Here is a 19145-nt window from a genome sequence, read left to right on the forward strand (position 1 = left end):
GTGATTCATGAGGTGAGTGATTGAGTGTGTGTGTCTGTGTGTGTGTGTGTGTGTGTGTGTGTGTGTGTGTGTGTGTGTGTGTGTGTGTGTGTGTGTGTGTGTGTGTGTGTGTGTGTGTGTGTGTGTGTGTGTGTTTCTTGGCTCCCAGATTGTTCTCTCGCATCCCCCTCCTCCCCAATCCCCCCCCCCTTCCACCCACATCCCCCTTTTCCCCCATCTCTACCTCCCCCATCCCCTTCCTCCCCATCCCCTTCCTCCCCTCTACTTCCTCCCTTCCCCTTCTTCCTATCCCTCTCTTTCCCTATCTCTCCCATTCTCCCCATCCTCTTCCTCTCCATCACCTTCCTTTCTCCTTTACCTTGACCCGGGATGAATAAATCTCTCCTCATGCTCCACTCCGTACCCGCAGAAGTCACGAACGATGGAGAGGAGGCAGTTGACTTAAAGTAGTAATGAAGGAGAATGATGTGAAGGAAATGGAGGAAGAGAAGGAGAAGGAGATAAAGAGGAGAGGGAAGAAAAGGAGAAGGAGAACGAGGAGGAGGAAAAAGGAGATTAAGAGGTAGTTTAGGGTCTTCTTGGCACTCCCGCCTTCCTATTTTTTAATTTTTTATAGGTCCATATTCTTAAACATATCGGGCTCCCACAACGGTTATTTCCCAAGGCCATAAAGAAGATTAACCGGGTTTTCATGGGTGTTATTTTTCCAGTTCATGTTGCAGAGGTCGTGTCAAACTATCACTGGTATCACAAAGCAGTCCACTGAAAGCCCAGCAACTTCCACGCGAGGCTTTGTAAACAGGCGAACTGAGACGTGAATGTGTTTAAAAATGTGGGTTCTAGAGTCAGTCAGTTAGTCAGTCACCCGACCACTCAATCAGATGATCCCTCGGCTAGACAAGGAAGGAAGAATAACAGAAAAAAGGGAAAAGAGAGAGGAAAAAAGGAGAACAGAAAATACAAGGGAAAGAAAACGAAGGAAGAAAGGAGGGGAACGAGAGACAGAGAGACTGAGAGAGAGAATTACATAGAATCACATAGAAAATCATACCACACAGACCCCATTGTCCAGACTAGGTGGTCTGTCCTTAAACCTAAGTGAATCTACACTAATCAGATGGCTCCAAAACGTTGCTTTTCTACTCTAGTTAATATTGAGTTCAAGGAAGTGACGGTCGAGCTTGTTTTTAAAGGAGTCAATCGTGTTACACTGGACCACTGACGGTGGGAGCTTATTCCATTCTCGCACTACAACGTTGGTGAAGAAAAATTTGGTGCAGTCTGAATTTACTTGTCTACATTTGAGTTTTATGCCATTGTTCCTCGTTCGCAAAGTGTCATCTATCATAAACAAATTTGTTCTGTCTACATTCGTGAAACCATTAAGTATTTTAAAACATTCGATCAGTTTTCCTCGGAGGCGACGTTTCTCAAGAGAGAACATGTTAAGGGTGAAAAGCCTTTCTTCGTAGGATTTGTTGCGCAAGGAAAGGATAATTTTTGTTGCCCGACGCTGAACACCTTCTAATTTAGCAATGTCCTTTGCATGGTGAGGATACCAAAACTGTACCGCATATTCCAAGTGGGGTCTGACTAAACTATTGTAGAGCGGAAGTATTACATCTTTATTCTTGAATAAAAAGTTTCTTTTAATGAAGCCCAACAATCTGTTCGCTTTATTTGCTGCATCGATGCATTGATGTAAGAATTTGAGGTTTGACGCGATTTTGACCCCCAGGTCCTTAACGCATTGAACGCTTGTGAGTTTAACGCCGCGCATTTCGTAATCGAACTTCTTATTTCTTGTTCCAACTTGAAGGACCTGGCACTTGTCTACGTTAAAGGGCATCTCCCATCTATCCGACCAAGATGAAATTTTGTGCAAATCCTCTTGGAGGCTTTGCCTGTCTTCGTCAGTGAGAACCGAGTTACCAATCTTTGTGTCGTCTGCAAATTTACTAATGCGATTATTGAGTCCAACATCCACGTCGTTGATGTAAATAATGAAGAGCACTGGGCCAAGAACCGAGCCCTGAGGGACGCCACTAGTGACCGGCGCCCACTCTGAGTTAAATCCATCAATCACCACTCTTTGTTGTCTGTTGCTCAACCAATTCGCGATCCATTGGTTTATTTGACCGTCAATACCTATTTGCTTTAATTTTTAAAGTAATTTATGATGTGGGACTTTATCAAACGCTTTCTGGAAATCAAGATAGACTACGTCCAATGATTTGGTTACGTCATAAACTGAGAAGAGGTCGTTATAAAAGGTCAATAGGTTTGATAGGCAGGATCTTTTGTTACAGAAGCCATGTTGTGAATCCCCAATTAATGAGTGGCTTTCGAGGTAACTCACAATTTTGTCTCTAATTATGCTCTCAAGTAGCTTACCTACAATTGAAGTTAGACTAATGGGTCGGTAGTTACCTGGTATTTTTTTGTTTCCTTTCTTAAAAGTCGGTGTCACGTTATCCTTTTTCCAATCCAAAGGAACGATACCTTGTCGCAAGGACATAATTGAATACGGTTGTGAGGGAGCAGAGTATTTCGCTCTTTGTTTCTTTAAGCCGTATAGGATATACTTTATCGGGTCCAGGACTTTTATTTGTTTTAAGTGAATGGAGAGCTTTAAGGACTTCTTCGGTTGTTGTTTCAAAATTAGGCAATGCATGCTAGAGATTTACATTGGTACTGGTGTTGGTGGTAGTGGGAGGAAGAGAGAGAGAGAGAGAGAGAGAGAGAGAGAGAGAGAGAGAGAGAGAGAGAGAGAGAGAGATATTATAAGTATTACGTACCTGTCCAGATCGGTATCACACCTTCAATTATCAAGATCTTAAACACAGGTATGAAGGGGAAATTAATCTGTTATAAGGGCCAGTGCGGGATGAGGGCGGGGAGGGGGGGGGGGTGAGCAGGAAAGAATGAATTTAATCTATATACATTCATCATACAAAAAAGAGAGTCATATTTTCTAAAGCAAGATCTCATCACTTCTTTCGCCGGAATTTATTAAGAGGGAGTTGCTTGGGAACGATGAAGTTTAGCAGGTAATCGTATAAATTAGGTAGCTGTTGTGTTAATAATTTTACATATTTCGTTTTGTAGGAGTTTTTATTTGTAGGAGCTGTATGGTTAGTAATTAGTTAGTAGTATATTAGTTGACTTGGCATTTATTTTTACCGATTGTGTACCTCAATTTTTACCTGTTATTAAATCTGCATATAGTTTTTACACTGTATGCACCATTTAAAGAAAATGTTGCGTGCGATAATGACTGGCGTAAGTAGAGTGCATTGTACACATTTTTTTTTTTTGAGTTGTTAAACGCTACGAAAAGACGAGAGCGGAAGGAATGTTGCAGAATCAGGGGCTGGTATGTCATTCACTGGCAACGAATAGAATATAAAAGTAAAATTGATTCACATAAAAAAGGAGAAAAAGCAAAGAGTGTAAAATGAGGAAAATAAAAACAAGGCTGAAAATTCAAAGTACGAAGAAGCAGCAGCAACGAAGAGATTAAAAGAGGAAAACACAAGCAGCTTAGGGATTGAGAAGAACGAAACTGGGAAGATTAAAAAATCATGTCTTAGTTATTGAGAAACAGCAGCAACTAAGAAGGAATATAAGGGGAAAAAATACAAGGAAGCTAGCTAATGTAAAGGGTTAATAAACAATAACTAAATGAATAAAAACAACACACAACAGATTAGTGACTAGGATACGGGGAGGATAAAAAATAAAGCTGAAGAACTGAATGTGAAAAATTTAAGTACTAGACACTAAGAAAACATTAAAAAAAAACTCAAGTAGGTTAGTGTTTTAAGAGAAGGAGGAGCAGCAGGAACAGGAAAAGGAGGAAGAAATTACTCAGCTATACTCTTGAGCATGTGAATCCTTGAAAGTGTGGAGGAGGAGGAGGAGGAGAAGGAGGAGGAGGAAGGGAGTGATTTGAGGGAGTTCTTAAGGTACTAATTCTTTTAAGGTCTCGGCGTGAAAATAAACATTAGGGAATACTAGGAAATACCTCCATAAGTACTGAGAGAGAGAGAGAGAGAGAGACCTTCACACTTATCTTCCTTTCCCCTTTCCCCTTCTCCAAAACCCCTGTCAACCCTGCCCTCCCCCCCGCCCCCTGCCCCCATTACCCCTGCCCCCCCCCCCCTCTCTCTCTCTCTCTCTCTCTCTCTCTCTCTCTCTCTCTCTCTCTCTCTCTCTCTCTCTCTCTCTCTCTCTCTCTCTCTCTCTCTCTCTCTCTCTCTCTCTCTCTCTCTCTCTCTCTGTCTCGCTCTCTCTCTCTCTCTCTCTCTCTCTCTCTCTCTCTCTCTCTCTCTCTCTCTCTCTCTCTCTCTCTCTCTCTCTCTCTCTCTCTCTCTCTCTCTCTCTCAAACCCCCCTTCACCCCCGCTCCCATTCCTCCCACACACCACGGGGCCACTGTGTCTGTTCGCCCTGCTAAGGAATATCAGATCGACTTCCCTGATTACGCCATTTTCCCTCAGCTGCGGGTGCCCGACTGACTCAAGGACCTCAAGCCTCGCGCCGGGCTGATAAAGGGCCGACCACTGCGCCAACAGCAAAAGGAAGGGCGGCGGGGGGCAGTGACAGGGAGCGACGGGCAGGGCGTGAAGGCAGCGAGAAAGGGAGGATGTAGATGACGGGTAGCGGGGATGGGAGAAGGGATTGTAGAGCTGTAGGGTTTGGGGAAGGACTGAAAGGGGGAATGTAGGACCGACTTGCTGGGAGGGGATGCGGGAACTGAGCAGGTGGTTAAAGAGAACGACAAAGAGAAGAAGTAGTAACAGGATGGAGAGATATTGTGGAGTGGCGGGGTTGTGGAGTTGCGGGGTTGGGTGAGGCACTAACCTGGTGGGAGTGGGAGAGGATAACTTGGGGGAGTAGGGAGGTTTAGGTACGTGGATGTGACAGTGATGGGTATGGCAAAGCGAGAAAAACAGTGTGTGAATACATATTACTTCCTTGCCTCGTTTGGTCTCCTTCCGTTCACTTGTTTTATACCTCTATGTTTATTTTATCGTTTTATTTGTATTTGTCGGTCATCTCCTTCCAGTCATTCTTCTATTTTTGTTCTTGCTCCGGCTTCAATTCCTCCTCCTATTCTTTCTATTTCTATATTTCCTTCTATTCTTGGTCTTATTTTCACTAATCCTTCACCTTTCTATGTTCCTCGTATCCTTACCGTTTCTTTATTTTCTCCTGCTCCTGCATATCCTTCAAATCCTATTCTTATTGCTTCCTGTTCCTCCTCCTGCATTAGCTCTTATTAAATGCTGCTCCACCTCCTGCTCCTCCTCCAGTTCCTGACCTTACTTCTTCTATACCTCTCTCAGTTAATATTCTTACTGCTTCTATACTTTTCCTCCTCCTTCAGCAATTTTTATTCCTAGTGTTTGTTCATCTCCTGCTCCTCCTCCAGTTTCCTGTTTTTACTTCTTCTGTACCTCCTTCAGTTAATATTCTTACGGCCTCTATACTTATTTTCCTTCTGCACCAGCTCTTATTCAGTGCTTCCTCCCCCCCTACTCTTCCACTTCCTATTCTTATGCTGCTTCTTATATTTCCTCCTCCGTCTTCATTACCTCTTGTTCCTAGTACTTCTTAACCACCTGCTCCTCTTCCACTTCCTATTCTTACTGCTTCATATATTTCCTCCTCCGTCTTCATTAACTCTTGCTCCTCTTCCACTTTCTATTCTTACTGCTTCGTATATTTCCTCCTCCGTCTTCATTAACTCCTGTTCCTAGTACTTCTTAACCACTTGCTCATCTTCCACTTCCTATTCTTACTGCTTCATATATTTCCTCCTTCTTCTGCACCAGTTCTTATTCTCATTCCTTTCTCTCCTCGCCTCCTGGTTCGGTAGCGCTGGCAGGTCGAGTCCTCGTGGTTGCGAAACGAAGGCGCGTCAGTCAGCCGCCAGACACACAAAGCCGCCGCTGAACCTGAGTGGACACTGACGACGCACCGCTCAAGGGGGTTAATGATGCTCTTGCGGGGTCTGTGGGAGGAGAAGAGGTGTAGGGGGATGAGTGTGTGTGTGTGTAGGGGGGGGGGGGTGCTTCGGTATTTTCCCTTCCCGTTAGCTATACCATTTCATTTCACCTTCAGTGTTTGTTTTGGCTTCTATTTCACCTTCCATTTCGTCTCTTGTAACACCTTTCCTTCCCTGTCACCTTCTCTCTTCGTTACCTGTCTCACCTTGATTTCTCTTCTGCCACATTCAAAAATCTTTCATCTTCATCTTCTTTATCTTTCTTCTCACCTTTCCTGTCATCATAAACCATCTACTCCCTTCACCTCGCCCTTCCCCTCATCTTTGTCTGTCCTAACTTTCTCTGGCATCTCCCCCTCACCTTCCTCACACTTAGTCCCCTTCACTTCCCTTGTCATCTCCCCTTCCCTTCACCTTTCCTCTCTTCCTTGCCCTTGCCTCACAGTCAGTCCCCTTCACCTCCCATGTCGCCTGCCCTGCACCTACCTTTCCTTTACCTTTATGCTGTGATTGAAGCCGTGAAACGTAATCCCGTGTTTAGCGGATCGAGATTTGGCTTATGTAGATCAATTAGCGGAAAAAGTACCGTTCTGTAGCATGACTAAGGACCTCTACCGGTCTGCACTTTTCTTTAAGCATGTGTTTTCTTTTCATATTTACTATTTCCACTGTTACCTTGCTCTCGCCTTTTCTGCACAGTTTTCTTTACCTCAGTTCAATTATTTTTTCCTATTTCCGAGATACTAATAAGAGATGGTTGCCAATTGCTCCCATCCCTGTGTGTGTGTTTATGGAGGGTTCAGTGGGTAGATGCAATGGTAGATGATTAGTGTGTGGAGTTTTGATGATGGTAAAAGGGAAAGGGAAGGCAAGGCAAAAAGAGTGGAGGATGAAGGCAAAATAGGAGGGGGTAAGGGGAAGGGTGAGGGTGAGGCAGGCGGGTGGTCAAGGGGTGCATGAGTGGGGGAGACGAGGGGCCAGTTTTACAGTCCAATACAGCAAGTTGGTAAGCTCCCCAGCCAAACACGAAATACGACGAAAATTCCTTGTGTTGTGTTTGCGTTGCTATAAAAAGGAGGAAATTTTAGGACCCTCTACAGGAAAACTTATTAGCATTTGGTATTGAGTAGAGATAACGGATCATTGTGGAGAAGACAGTTTGGTTGGGGCGCTTACAATGACCCTGTGTTGGGCTGTCGAACTCGCCCGAGATGTGGTGTGGTGGCACGTGACTCTTCCGTCTCTGTTTTCACGTCGTGGCGGAATATAGTCGCTCATTCCTCGCTACCTCCTCATCTCGTCACCCATTCTATCACACCTCTCGTCTCTGCGCCTTATCACTTACGTCAGATCAGTGTGATGCTCCCTCCTCCCTCCCCTCCTGCGTGTAGCCCTACCTGGCCAGCCTCCCCTCGGTCTCTTTCACCTTTTTTTTCTTATCAAGTCAATTTGTTGCGGCGACGAGAGGTAATTAATCACAAGGTCGCATCTCCCGTACGCAGCGAGGCGCCATGTTCAGGGGCGGTCCACTCCCTGGCATTTCAGGGCGTGATGTAAGGCAGCGAGGGTGACTCAGCGCTCACGTCCTCCGCGCCTCGAGGGGATCCGCTGCCTCAAGAGCCGCTGACCAAGTGGCTCGTAAATTCCAAAGGGGGGCGGGGGGAAGGAGGACGGAAGGGAGGGAGGGAGGCAGGAAGGCCGTGTCCCGTCGGTCCTCATGGTGATCCTTTCCCTTATATGATGCTGCGTGGATTGCAGACTCTCCAGCCTACTTGTTCTTTCTGTGTATGAAGTGGAGCATTCTGTTCACCTCGACCTTCACCTCATGCCTTTGTCCTTTCTTTGCAGCGTGTATTGGCAACATGACGCCTCCGGTGGTTAAGGCGGCGCAGGGCAAGCAGGACGGGTCACGGACGCAGCACTTCCGCCGCGGAGGCTCACGGGTGTACTACGCCTCCGAGACAGGCTGCTGGCCGGCCAACAACCTTCCCAAGAGCTTCTGGGCCGCTCGCTCCAAATGTATAGGAGAGTCTGTAGTCCACGAGGCCGCCGAGGAGGCCAGCAGCTCAGGCGAGGAGGCTGGCGAGGAGGAAGTGTCACCTGGCGGCCTGTTCCGCGGGTATCTGCGAGGCTCCCCGTCCCACCGCTCACAAGACTCAGGCTACTCAGACTCCGGCGAGTCAACCAACGCTCACAATGACACAGACTCAATCCCAACCACGCCGCCAAACGTAAAGCACATCACTCGAGTATATTTCGGGGAGAACCCTCACTTGTATAATGACAAGATTGTTTGTGTTCCAAAGATTAACATCATCACGACGAGCGGAGCAGTGACGTCCCCGCCCGCTGATGCGACCCCGCCGGACAAGGAACCTATTGGCACCCATCTGCAGCCTTTCCATCAACGGGGCCGAGCAGCCAGCCTGGAGGAGCTGGCCGAGGAGCTGGAGCATAAGAGTGTCCTAGAGGCGGCCACCAGACGAACAGGAGCCGTAAGGAAACGATCCTCTAATTCTGCAGGAATGGCTGTTCCTCGGTGGCTGCAGAGGCGCAGCAGCAGTGTCGAAAAACTCATCGCTGATGGCCAGCAGGACCGTCGGCAGACAGGGACATCACGTGCCCGTAGACGGTGGTCTCTGGGCGAGGCAGCGGCGCCGGTCCCAGGCCACAGACAGCAGCAGGGGCCGGCCTCATACGTCACCAGTGGCACCAACACCCACGTCCCCCTCAGCCAGCAGAACCGCAAGCCGAAGGTGGAGTTGATGAGCCGGGGCGTTGACACTTCATCCTTGGAATGTGAGGACGATCGTTCAGGAGTGCCTCGACTAGCGGGTGACACAGACCTCCGGGCAGCCGTCACTCCGGCCCCCGCACACCCCCGCCCCACCAGGACACACCCCGCCACTGTGGCCAGAGAGATGAGGTGAGTACTGTGTGGCGTCTCGGTGGTGGGCCTCAGGGGACCACACCAACGGGACGGTACCCCTGCAACTCTAAATGTCACTGGCCCGCTGACCTCCCGCCCTGAGTTATGACACTGTTCATCTTTTTTCATCACTTTCACCATCTTCCTTTCTCCTGCATACTTACGCTTCTGGAAATCTAGTGACCCGCCCGTGTCCTTATAGGGGGCGTCGAAAATGTATGTTACATATTTAGCTAAGCAGCTTGTGTGGAAATATAGGTGGTGTGGTGGCGTGGATGCTGGTGATGCTGAGGATGCTGAGAGTGGTGGTGATGCTGGTGGTGGTGGATGAACGCCCTAAACGACCATACAGGTGCCACTCAGCCGCCTTCTCCTTAACCGTCCACCATCCTCATCCACCACCACTACTACGACAACTACCACCCCCAGCACCACCACCACCACCACCACCAGGGATAGGGAAGGAAGGGTGCGGTCGTTCGAAAGAGACAGATAGGAAGGAAGGAAGGAGGTAAGTAGGAAGGAGGGAGGGAGGAAGGGGGTGTTGGAGGGAGGGGAGAGGTCTAGCTATTTTATTAGTATCGTTAAATGCAGTGATATGCGTCGATGCTACAGAGAGTGAGTTCCTTGTGTCTGTATTACTGACTGGGATATCTTTCTCCGTGTAAGCCGATAGTTATATGAATAAAACACGAGGACGTAGCACCGCCGAGCTGGGAGGCGTCTTGGTGGCACAGGTCCAAAGGTGCGCCACAGACAGGTGCGGCAGAGAGCTGAGGAAACTGCGTAAGATGTGGAAGGCTTAGAGTGTGCTTGCCAATCGGAACGAACACTCCCAATCAGTACTCATGTCATAGAGGCTACTTTTGAAAAGTGGGATGTAGTATTAAGTGAAGTCTTGTGTAGATATATAACAATTGATGAACATATAATATCAAACTGAAACCAAACCCTAAGCTTAAAATCGTCTAACCTAACTAAGCTTAACCTTAACTTAGTATGACTTAGCTTAAATTTTCCCTCCCCCCCCTTCATCCTCTCCTTCCCGTATCCACCTGAATTAAAGTCACACCCACACACACACACACACACACACACACACACACACACACACACACACACACACACACACACACACACACACACACACACACACAGGTTTCCGTGGCCTCGTAAACTTACACGAAAGGGCAGGACAGCAGACGGGAGCTCCTGCTGAAGAAACCGCCTTGCATCAGCCTCAGATCGTGTGTGTGTGTGTGCGTGTGCGTGTGTGTGTGTGTGTGTGTTTGTATAACCTTGACAGTGGTGTTGGCCAGGAAGGGTGACAGTCTCCTCCTCTACCTCCTCCACCTCATCTTTTTTTTTCCCTCCCTGCCTCTCCTCCCTCTCCTTCTTCTTCTCCTCCTCTTCCTTCTCCTCCTTTTAATCTTACTCTCACCATCATCACCACTACTACTATTACTACTACTTCTATTAACCCCTCTTTCCTCCTCCTCCTCTTCCTCCTCCTCATCATTCTCATCCTCATCCTCATCCTCATCCTACTCTTACTACTACCATCACTACCACTACTACTACTGTTACTACTACTTCTACTACATTCCCTTCCCCTCCTCCTCCTCCTCCTCCTCCTTCCCCTCCTGTTCCTCCTCCTCGTGCGTGGCGGCAGGTGGGAGTGTCGTGTCGTCCAGTCAGGAACCTTAGCTCCGTGCTGCCCAATTTGCGCCCCGAGGAAGCACTTGTCTCATCCTTAGTCGTGCGGCGGCCGGTGTGTTGGGGTGAGTGGGCGGGTAGGTAGGCGGCAGGAAGCAGGCGGGGGTTGTGTTGGAGTGAGTGGATGGGCGGTAGGAACTAAGAGGCGCCATTTGTGTTTGTACGCCGTTTGTACCTACCACGGTGTTGTTGTGTTCATGCGGTTGGGAGGTGGTTAGAGGTGCTTGATCGTGCCTTCCTCATTGACTGTTTTTTCCTGCTTCATCGTCTCTGTTATCATCTACAACTACGATAACAACACTAGCTATTACTCCTCCTCCTCCTCCTCCTCCTCCTCCTCCTCCTCCTCCTACTACTACTACTACTACTACAACTACTACTACTACTATCGCTTTACTACTACTACTACTACTACTTTTACTATTACCACTGCTGCTACAACTTCTTACACTGCTACCTCTTCACTGATGCTACTGTTTCTACGGCAGCTAACTTTGCTCATCATTCCAATCGCCTGGCTATTGTGATGCGTCTGTCTCCTTGTCAGGTGCGCTCATTACCTCTGCATCCCTGGTATTCATGTCAAGAAATCCCGCTGCTCATGGACAAGCGGACACAGATACACACACGGCCAGAATAACAACAGGCAGATTAGCGCGAGGATACATGTTAGGATAGAGTAATGCTAAGACACCCGTTATCCTCACATACTCAAGCCGACAATGATGTATAGGCGAATATAGATAGATAGATATGAGACAGAGGTAAAGGTAGCTCATACGCGCATTGATATAGATAGATATATAGATAGAGATAAAAGGTAAAGGTAGATCGAATACACAGATGAATATAGATAGATAGATTGGAGATAGAAGTATAGGTATATCAATTTGAACTTCAGCCTGACACCGATGATTTTAAGGAATCGAACGTTGGTGCAGCTCCTTCACCTACATGTCTCTCCGCCTAGGTTATGTTCCCACGGTGTAACTCTTGACCGACCTGTCTCATTACGGATCCCGGTTTGGTTTGATAATGTCGCACACGTCGCGGGTGGAGGCGAACACAGAACACCGCCCGATGAAAATTACCTGTTTCTGAATGGTCGCGACGTACCTACTTATTGGGGACTGATGCAGAATGGAGAGCGTTGATTAAAAGTGCAGAGGCAATAATATAGTACGTAGGTTGCAGGGGTGATATATAGAAAAGCCCGTTACGTTAACTGTATATATAGAGATGTTCTTTTGGAGTGTCGTGTGAACTTCTTATTATTTTTTTGTGCATTATTTCAGCTGCAGAATTTGATACCGTTATTTTTCTCTCTGTATGTCTGTTTCTCTGTATGTCTGTCTCTCTCTTTCTGGTTTTCTTTCTTTTACTCTTTCTTAAATATCCACCCCCACCCACCCACATCACCCCAAGCCCAACCCCCACCAATATTACCTCCCATCCCCACATACCCCCCTCCCCTTAAGCCCCACACCATCCCCCCTACACCTCCCCCCTCCCCCACACACGCACATGCCTATATTAACCACACTCAGATGATGAAGATGTAGGCCTCACCTCTCGCCCTCTCGCCCATTCGTCTTCGTAAGGAAACTTTGCAAACCCGCCAGTGGTAATATTCTCTCTGGGGAAGAATTCATCAACCGACAGGACACGCAGGACCCGCCCCGCCTCCCCACCCCGCCCCGCCCCGCCCCGCCCCGCCCCTCCCCGCCCAGTCCCACCCCACCCCACCCGGTCCTTTCTTGCTTCCCCCTTCCACCCTTCCACCAAAATAATCCAGCGGTCACAGCCTACAAGAGAGAGAGAGAGAGAGAGAGAGAGAGAGAGAGAGATATGAGAGAGAATCCTCCTTCAAATGTCCCTCTCACGAGTTTGTATCTTCATTTTCTCTTCTTTTTAATATTTCCGAGGCTCCTCTTGTATTTTTTTTTCTTTAGTTCTGTTCCTTCCTCTGTCTTCACTTATTTATCTCACTTTCTCTCTTACTCTCTTGCACACACACACACACACACACACACACACACACACACACACACACACACACACACACACACACACACACACACACACACACACACACACACACACACACACACGCACACGCACTCACGACACACCAGCGATATTTTTTTCCTCCTCACTTCAACACAGCATACTGATATTCCTCCTCCTCCTCCTCCTCCTCCTCCTCCTCCTCCTCCTCCTCCCTCGCAGCAAGTCCCCAGCTCCTTCACTTCTCTTCCTCCCACACCTGGAAAAAAACATATATTCCCTTCAGTAATATTCGTCCCCAAAGAATGTGCATGGAAGAATAACTTTTTTCTTTCACTTTTCTCGCTGATTCTGACTGAGACGAAGAGACGCTGCAGGTTATCAGTCGGGGCAGGGGATCGGTCCGGGCGGGGGATCGGTCGGGGCGGGGGATCAGTCGGGGCAGGGGATCAGTCGGGGCAGGGGATCGGTCGGGTCAGGGGATCAGTCGGGGCAGGGCATCGGTCGGGGCAGGGGATCGGTCGGGGCGGGGATCGGTCAGGGCAGGGGATCGGTCAGGGCAGGGGATCGGTCAGGGCAGGGTATCGGTCGGGGCAGGGGATCGGTCAGGGTTGGGGATCGGTCGGGGAAGGGGATCGGTCAGGGTAGGGGATCGGTCGGGGTAGGGGATCAGTCGGGGCAGGGGATCGGTCGGGGCAGGGGATCGGTCGGGGCAGGGGATCGGTCGGGGCAGGGGATCGGTCGGAGCAGGGGATCAGTCGGGGCCGGGACTCGGTCGGGGCGGGGGAACAGTCGGGGCAGGGGAACAGTCGGGGCAGGGGATCAGTCGGGGCAGGGGATCAGTCGGGGCAGGGAATCGGTCGGGGCAGGGGCTCGGTCGGGGCCGGGGATCGGTCGGGGCAGGGATCGGTCAGGGCAGGGATCAGTAGGGGCAGGGGATCAGTCGGGGCAGGGGATCAGTCGGGGCAGGGGATCAGTCGGGGCAGGGGATCGGTCGGGGCAGGGGATCGGTCGGGGCAGGGGATCGGTCGGGGCCGGGATCAGTCAGCAGGGGATCAGTCAGGGCAGGGGATCAGTCGGGGCAGGGGATCGGTCGGGGCAGGGGATCTGTCGGGGCAGGGATCAGTAGGGGCAGGGGATCAGTCGGGGCAGGGAATCGGTCGGGGCTGGGGAACAGTCGGGGCTGGGGAACAGTCGGGACTGGGGATCAGTCGGGGCAGGGGATCGGTCGGGGCAGGGGATCGGTCGGGGCAAGGGATCGGTCGGGGCAGGGGATTGGTCGGGGCAGGGAATCGGTTGGGGCAGGGGATCGGTCGGAGCAGGGGATCGGTCGGAGCAGGGGATCGGTCGGAGCAGGGGATCAGTCGGGGCAGGGGATCAGTCGGGGCAGGGGATCGGTCGGAGCAGGGGATCGGTCGGAGCAGGGGATCGGTCGGGGCAAGGGATTGGTTGGGGCATGGGATCAGTCGGGGCCGCGAGCAGGTGTTTTTGATGTAGTGTTCACGAACTTGACAGAATCCAACACTTTCCTTGTTGGTGGAGGTTACAGGAACGCCTTGTATCTATTTATTATTGTTTTTTATTATCATCCCCCTCCTCCTCCTCCTCCTCCTCCTCCATTTTTCTTATCTTTCTTCTCTTCCTCCACCTCCTTCATCTATTACTTTACCTCGCTTCCGCATTTTTTTTTTCATTATTACTCTTTTGCTTTCTCTTTCTCTTCCTCCTCCCAGTTCATTGTCTTTTCTTTTTATTCCTCTTCTTTCTCTTTATTTTCTAGACCTCTACATTCACCTACACATTGCATATACTTACTATTACTCCATTTCTTCTTCTTTTTCTCCTCTTCTTCCTCATCCACCCCCTCTTCCTCCTCCTCCTCCTTCTCATCTAGATATTTGTTTCTCTTCCACTTCATCTTCGTTCCTCTCCAACTATTACTCCTCCGCCTCTTTTAGCTCCTTGGTCATATTCCTCCTCTCAAATTTTCAGGACGTGTTATAACCTAGCATTTTAGTGGCTGTCATGATCTGTCGGTGATTCTTCATAAACGAGCGAGCTGACTGTAGTGGATGACGTCGTTAAGCCTGTTCCTGTTGTTTTTTCTTTGGCTTTTTTTTCCTCGTTTCTCTGTCTGCTTCTTCATCACTCCCTCCTCTTTCTCCTTTTCCTCCCACAGTTCTATCTCTCTCTCCTCATCTTTCTCCACTTCGTTCTATGCCTGCTTCTTCATCACTCCCTCCTCTTTCTCCTTTTCCTTCCACAGTCTCTCTCTCTCTCTCTCTCTCTCTCTCTCTCTCTCTCTCTCTCTCTCTCTCTCTCTCTCTCTCTCTCTCTCTCCCCACTTCGTTCTACGCTTCCTTCTCATCCTTTCCCTCTTCTTTGACATATCTTTGTATACCTCTTCGCCTTCATCTTATTCTATCTAAGGGTCATATTCTTAAACATTTAGGCGCCAAAGCACACATATTTTACAACGCTTTAATAGGAGTTGTGAGCATTTCCATTGGTAGTAGGGTAATAGCTTTATGATCCTGGTGGTAGTTTGATCCTTTTTCTGTATCGTGAACCTAAATAAAGCACTCAATAAAACCCGCATGATTTCCTTCTTGGGCTTTGGAAATAGATGATGTGAGAGGCGGAAGTGTTAGGAACTACCGACCTCAGTATTGCCCTTGTTCTCCTCCTCCTCCTCCTCTTCCTCGCATTTTCTCCTTTGCTCCTTCCTTCTGCCGCCCTTGCTTCCAGGCGCGAGAGTCTTGCGTGGATAATTATCAAAAGAAGGATTAATATAAAGTGAGTGGAGCGCCGAGTGTTGTGACGCACCTGACCGTAAAGGAGAGAGAGAGAGAGAGAGAGAGAGAGAGAGAGAGAGAGAGAGAGAGAGAGAGAGAGAGAGAGAGAGAGAGAGAGAGAGAGAGAGAGAGAGAGAGAGAGAGAGAGAGAGAGAGAGAGAGAGAGAGAAAAAATGTATCTGTCTTTATAGGAAAATTGAATGTTTGACTTATCTTTGTTTGTATTGGTTTTGGGGATGGTAGGGAGGTGGGTCAAAGAGGGGCGGAGGGAGGGAGGGGAAGGGGGTTGGGACTCGACTAGACGTGCTTAAGTTATCAGTTTATCTCTTCACATTTTTACAAACTTTACAGAAACACTTCGAACCTGTCGCATTGTTTCTTTGTTTCTTTTTTCCTATGCGTTTACGAGTCTCTCTCTTATCTCTTTCCCCGTCTTCATATTTCTCGTTAATCCTCTTCTCCTTTCTCATATTGTACATTTTTCCGTTTATTCCGACTTAAACTTAACTGAAAGAAATCAACATGTCTGAAGTTTTTATATTTTTAGAATCAAACTGCCATCTTTCTTTCTTTTTTTCTTTTTTTGGTCAAATAGCGAAATTCCTTCAGCCTTTTGTTCTTCCCCTGGTCGGTCTTCCTCTACACGAAAGAAAAAAAATATGTGAAGTGGTTAGAGTATGCTGATGAAGAGCCTGGTATTGGTAGTTGTGTTGGAGGTAGGAGGGGGAGAGAAAATGAGAGGGAGGCGGTAAGTTGGGAAGGGATGAGAGGAAGGGTAGAAAGGGAGGGGAAGGGAAAGAGTTGAAAGAGGGTGGAGGATGGGGAAGGCTGAGAGGATAGGTAGAGGGGAGAGAAGGGTAAGTGAGGAGGGGTGGTGAAAGTAATGTGTGGATTAGAGGATTATTGGAAGAGGGAACGAGGTGGAAAATGGGATTGGAAGTAAGAGTGTTGGTTTTTGGGGGGTGGATGTGGGGTATGGGTGAGTAGAATGGTGGAGTGGAGTGGGAGAAGGAGGGGAATAGGATAGGGAGCTAGGGTGAGAGTTAAGCGGATGGTGGAGATAAGGGGAGAGGGTGAGTGGAACAGAAGAGGGAGAAGGAAGGGAGAAACTGGAGAATAGGTTAAGGAGTAAGAATGAAGGTTTCGGGGGGCGGAGGAGGGTGTGGGTGAAAGGAAGGGTGGAGGGGTAAGGAGTAAGAGGGAAGGTTATGGGGGGATGGAGGCGGGGTGTGGGTGGTGACCTTGTGGTTCGGGGTCATTCATTCATCTTGTTCCATCGCCAGTGACCTCACGACGCTGACTCTTAACCAGCCGGGGACGAGGACCTCCGGACAGACACACGTTTGCTGACCGGCTGGTCGTGTCCTGCCGCTGGTCGTGGCGGAGGCGGCGACATAGACCTTAAAGACCGTAACCAAAAGACACACACCCAACGACCACCTAACTAAATAAGCTATAATCACATTGACTTTACGACCTGCTAACGATCACCGGCGACCCCAAAATGCTGCGATTCACACCTACCGCTTCCCGACCACATAGGTGGCAGAGTAGGCGTTCGACCGAACGGCTACCGGCGGTCTTTTAGTGTCCGTCCAGTGGGTGGCCGGACGGCGACCATGGTAAGATTCACACCTTGACCTCACACCTGGAATCAGGCCAAGATGCCCACCATACGCCGACCGGTGACCGACAGGCAAAGACCAGAAGCGCCCTGTCGCAATGCGGACGGCGCCCTCCTTAACGACCTGCTGCCGAAGTGCTCTGCACTGTCATACACTGGGAGAATTTCCCGTTCATACATTAATATTATCATCCAATTATATTACACATTTATCTTTGTTATTTCTGTAAATCATTTGTGAAAAAATAATTACTTATAAAGGTAATGAAAGTATTCTGTGCTTCACTTTAGCAGGTGGCGGATGGTTGTGACACCCCCCTATCAGCCGCAGACATGCAAAAAATGCTCCAAGCAATCTTGGTTTAACCTGTATGTTAGTATGTATGTTACATTATATTCGTTCTAAGGCATTTACATCAACCTGGACAGAGCAGAAGATGAAATCAACAATCCTTTTTAAAATGAATAAAAGCCATTAGCTCCACATACTCTCTCGTGTTTTTGCTTTATACAGTATGTCCTGCAGTACTTTATTTTCGTTAGGCAGAGGCCACCAGTGGCAGTCCGCTTGCCGTTCAGATGCAGTCCATTCGGCCACCGGACGGCAACCTTTTTACGACCAGCAGAGACCTGAGAGGTCGGCTGCAGGTTTTGGTGCAGCACCTAAAACCTTCAGCGGACCTTTTCGGTCGTGCGGCGGACGGAGACACAAGACGATCGCATGCACGACCATGTGCATCATTAGGTCATTAGGTCATTAGGTCGTAAAGTCAGTGTGACTGGGGCCTAACCAACCAACCAACCAACCAACCAACCAACCGACCAATCAACCAGACAGCCAACCGACTAACTAAATAACTAACTTAGACTAACTAACTGTCTGACTGACTGACTGACTCACCACCACAAGCATGAAATTCCACAAAGTCCAGTCGCCATATACTGATTTTGCCTCAACTTTATGGGATTCGAATCTATTGTATGATGTAGATTTTTACTTCAGATTGTTTATTAGATTTATAAGCAAGCCTGTTCGCCACGCCAAGGTATCATTGCTTCATTCAGCTGGTTATATGATGCTCAAAGAAGAATGTATACAAGGAGCACAGCATCTTAGCATTGCCTCTTTGTACAGTTTAGCCAAAAGATAATCATGCACCCCACTTGGAGCCCCAGAGGTAATTATGCTGAAGGACGCGGGACAACAGATGAAGTAACATATATGATGTTTTGGCCCATAAAGTAGCGCAAGGAAAAAGTCTTCTAACCTCCGTCCACCTCTCACGCTAATATAGATCCTGTGCTTATATTTTTGGCAATGTGTCATCACCACAACCACCACTACCACCACGTCCACTTCTGCTCCTGGTGGTGGTGCTGGTCTCCTTCATGCCTCGCCACTGACATCACCACCACCACCACCACCACCACCACCACCATAGTTAATTAAGGCGAGTGATAGAGTAATCATTGCATTTGTATCTTGCTTCATCAGGAAACTTGGCACCTCACCTCCCCTCCCGCCGCGCTGGGGGAAGAAGGAGGGGAAGGGAGTAGGATTTAGGTACGGGGGAGGAGGAGGAGCAAGAAGAAGAAAGAAGAAGGAGAAGGAGGAGGAGGAGGAGGAGGAGGAGAAGAAGAAGAAGAAGAAGAAGAAGAAGAAGAAGAAGAAGAAGAAAAAGAAGAAAAAGAAAAAGAAAAAGAAGAAGAAGAAGAAGAAGAACAACAACAACAACAACAACAACAACAACAACAACAACAACAACAACAACAACAACAACAACAACAACAACAACAACAACAACAACAACAACAACAACAACAATGAAAAGAAGAAGACGAAGGGGATGCAAATGAATACAAGCCAGAAAAGGAGGAAGGAGAAGGGGATGGGGAATTTAGGGAGAGGTAGGTGGAGGAGGAGGAGGAACAGAAAAGAAGAAAGAACAAAAGAACAAGAACAAGAATAGGGACAAGAACAAGAAGAACAAGAACAAGAATAGAGACAAGAACAAGAAGAACAAGAAAAGTGGATGTAGGGAAAGGAAAAGAAAGCAGAAGA

General features: G+C 48.4%; 1 protein-coding gene across 5 annotated transcripts in view; it reads left to right on the plus strand.

The window, feature by feature from the left end:
• LOC127004029 (protein inscuteable homolog) overlaps positions 1-19145 on the plus strand; it is a 225072-nt gene that overhangs the window by 183242 nt on the left and 22685 nt on the right. For 4 of the 5 annotated variants that reach the window (XM_050871254.1, XM_050871256.1, XM_050871255.1 and 1 more), the window contains one exon: positions 7861-8938. In XM_050871254.1, the coding sequence (XP_050727211.1) occupies positions 7875-8938 (1064 nt within the window). In that variant the 5' untranslated portion in view covers positions 7861-7874. Of the gene's footprint in view, positions 1-7000; positions 8939-19145 lie in introns of those variants that run through there. The other variant, XM_050871253.1, reaches the window with a different exon arrangement.

Source organism: Eriocheir sinensis, chromosome 27, assembly GCF_024679095.1.
Source record: "Eriocheir sinensis breed Jianghai 21 chromosome 27, ASM2467909v1, whole genome shotgun sequence".
Taxonomy (NCBI): Eukaryota; Metazoa; Arthropoda; class Malacostraca; order Decapoda; family Varunidae; genus Eriocheir; species Eriocheir sinensis.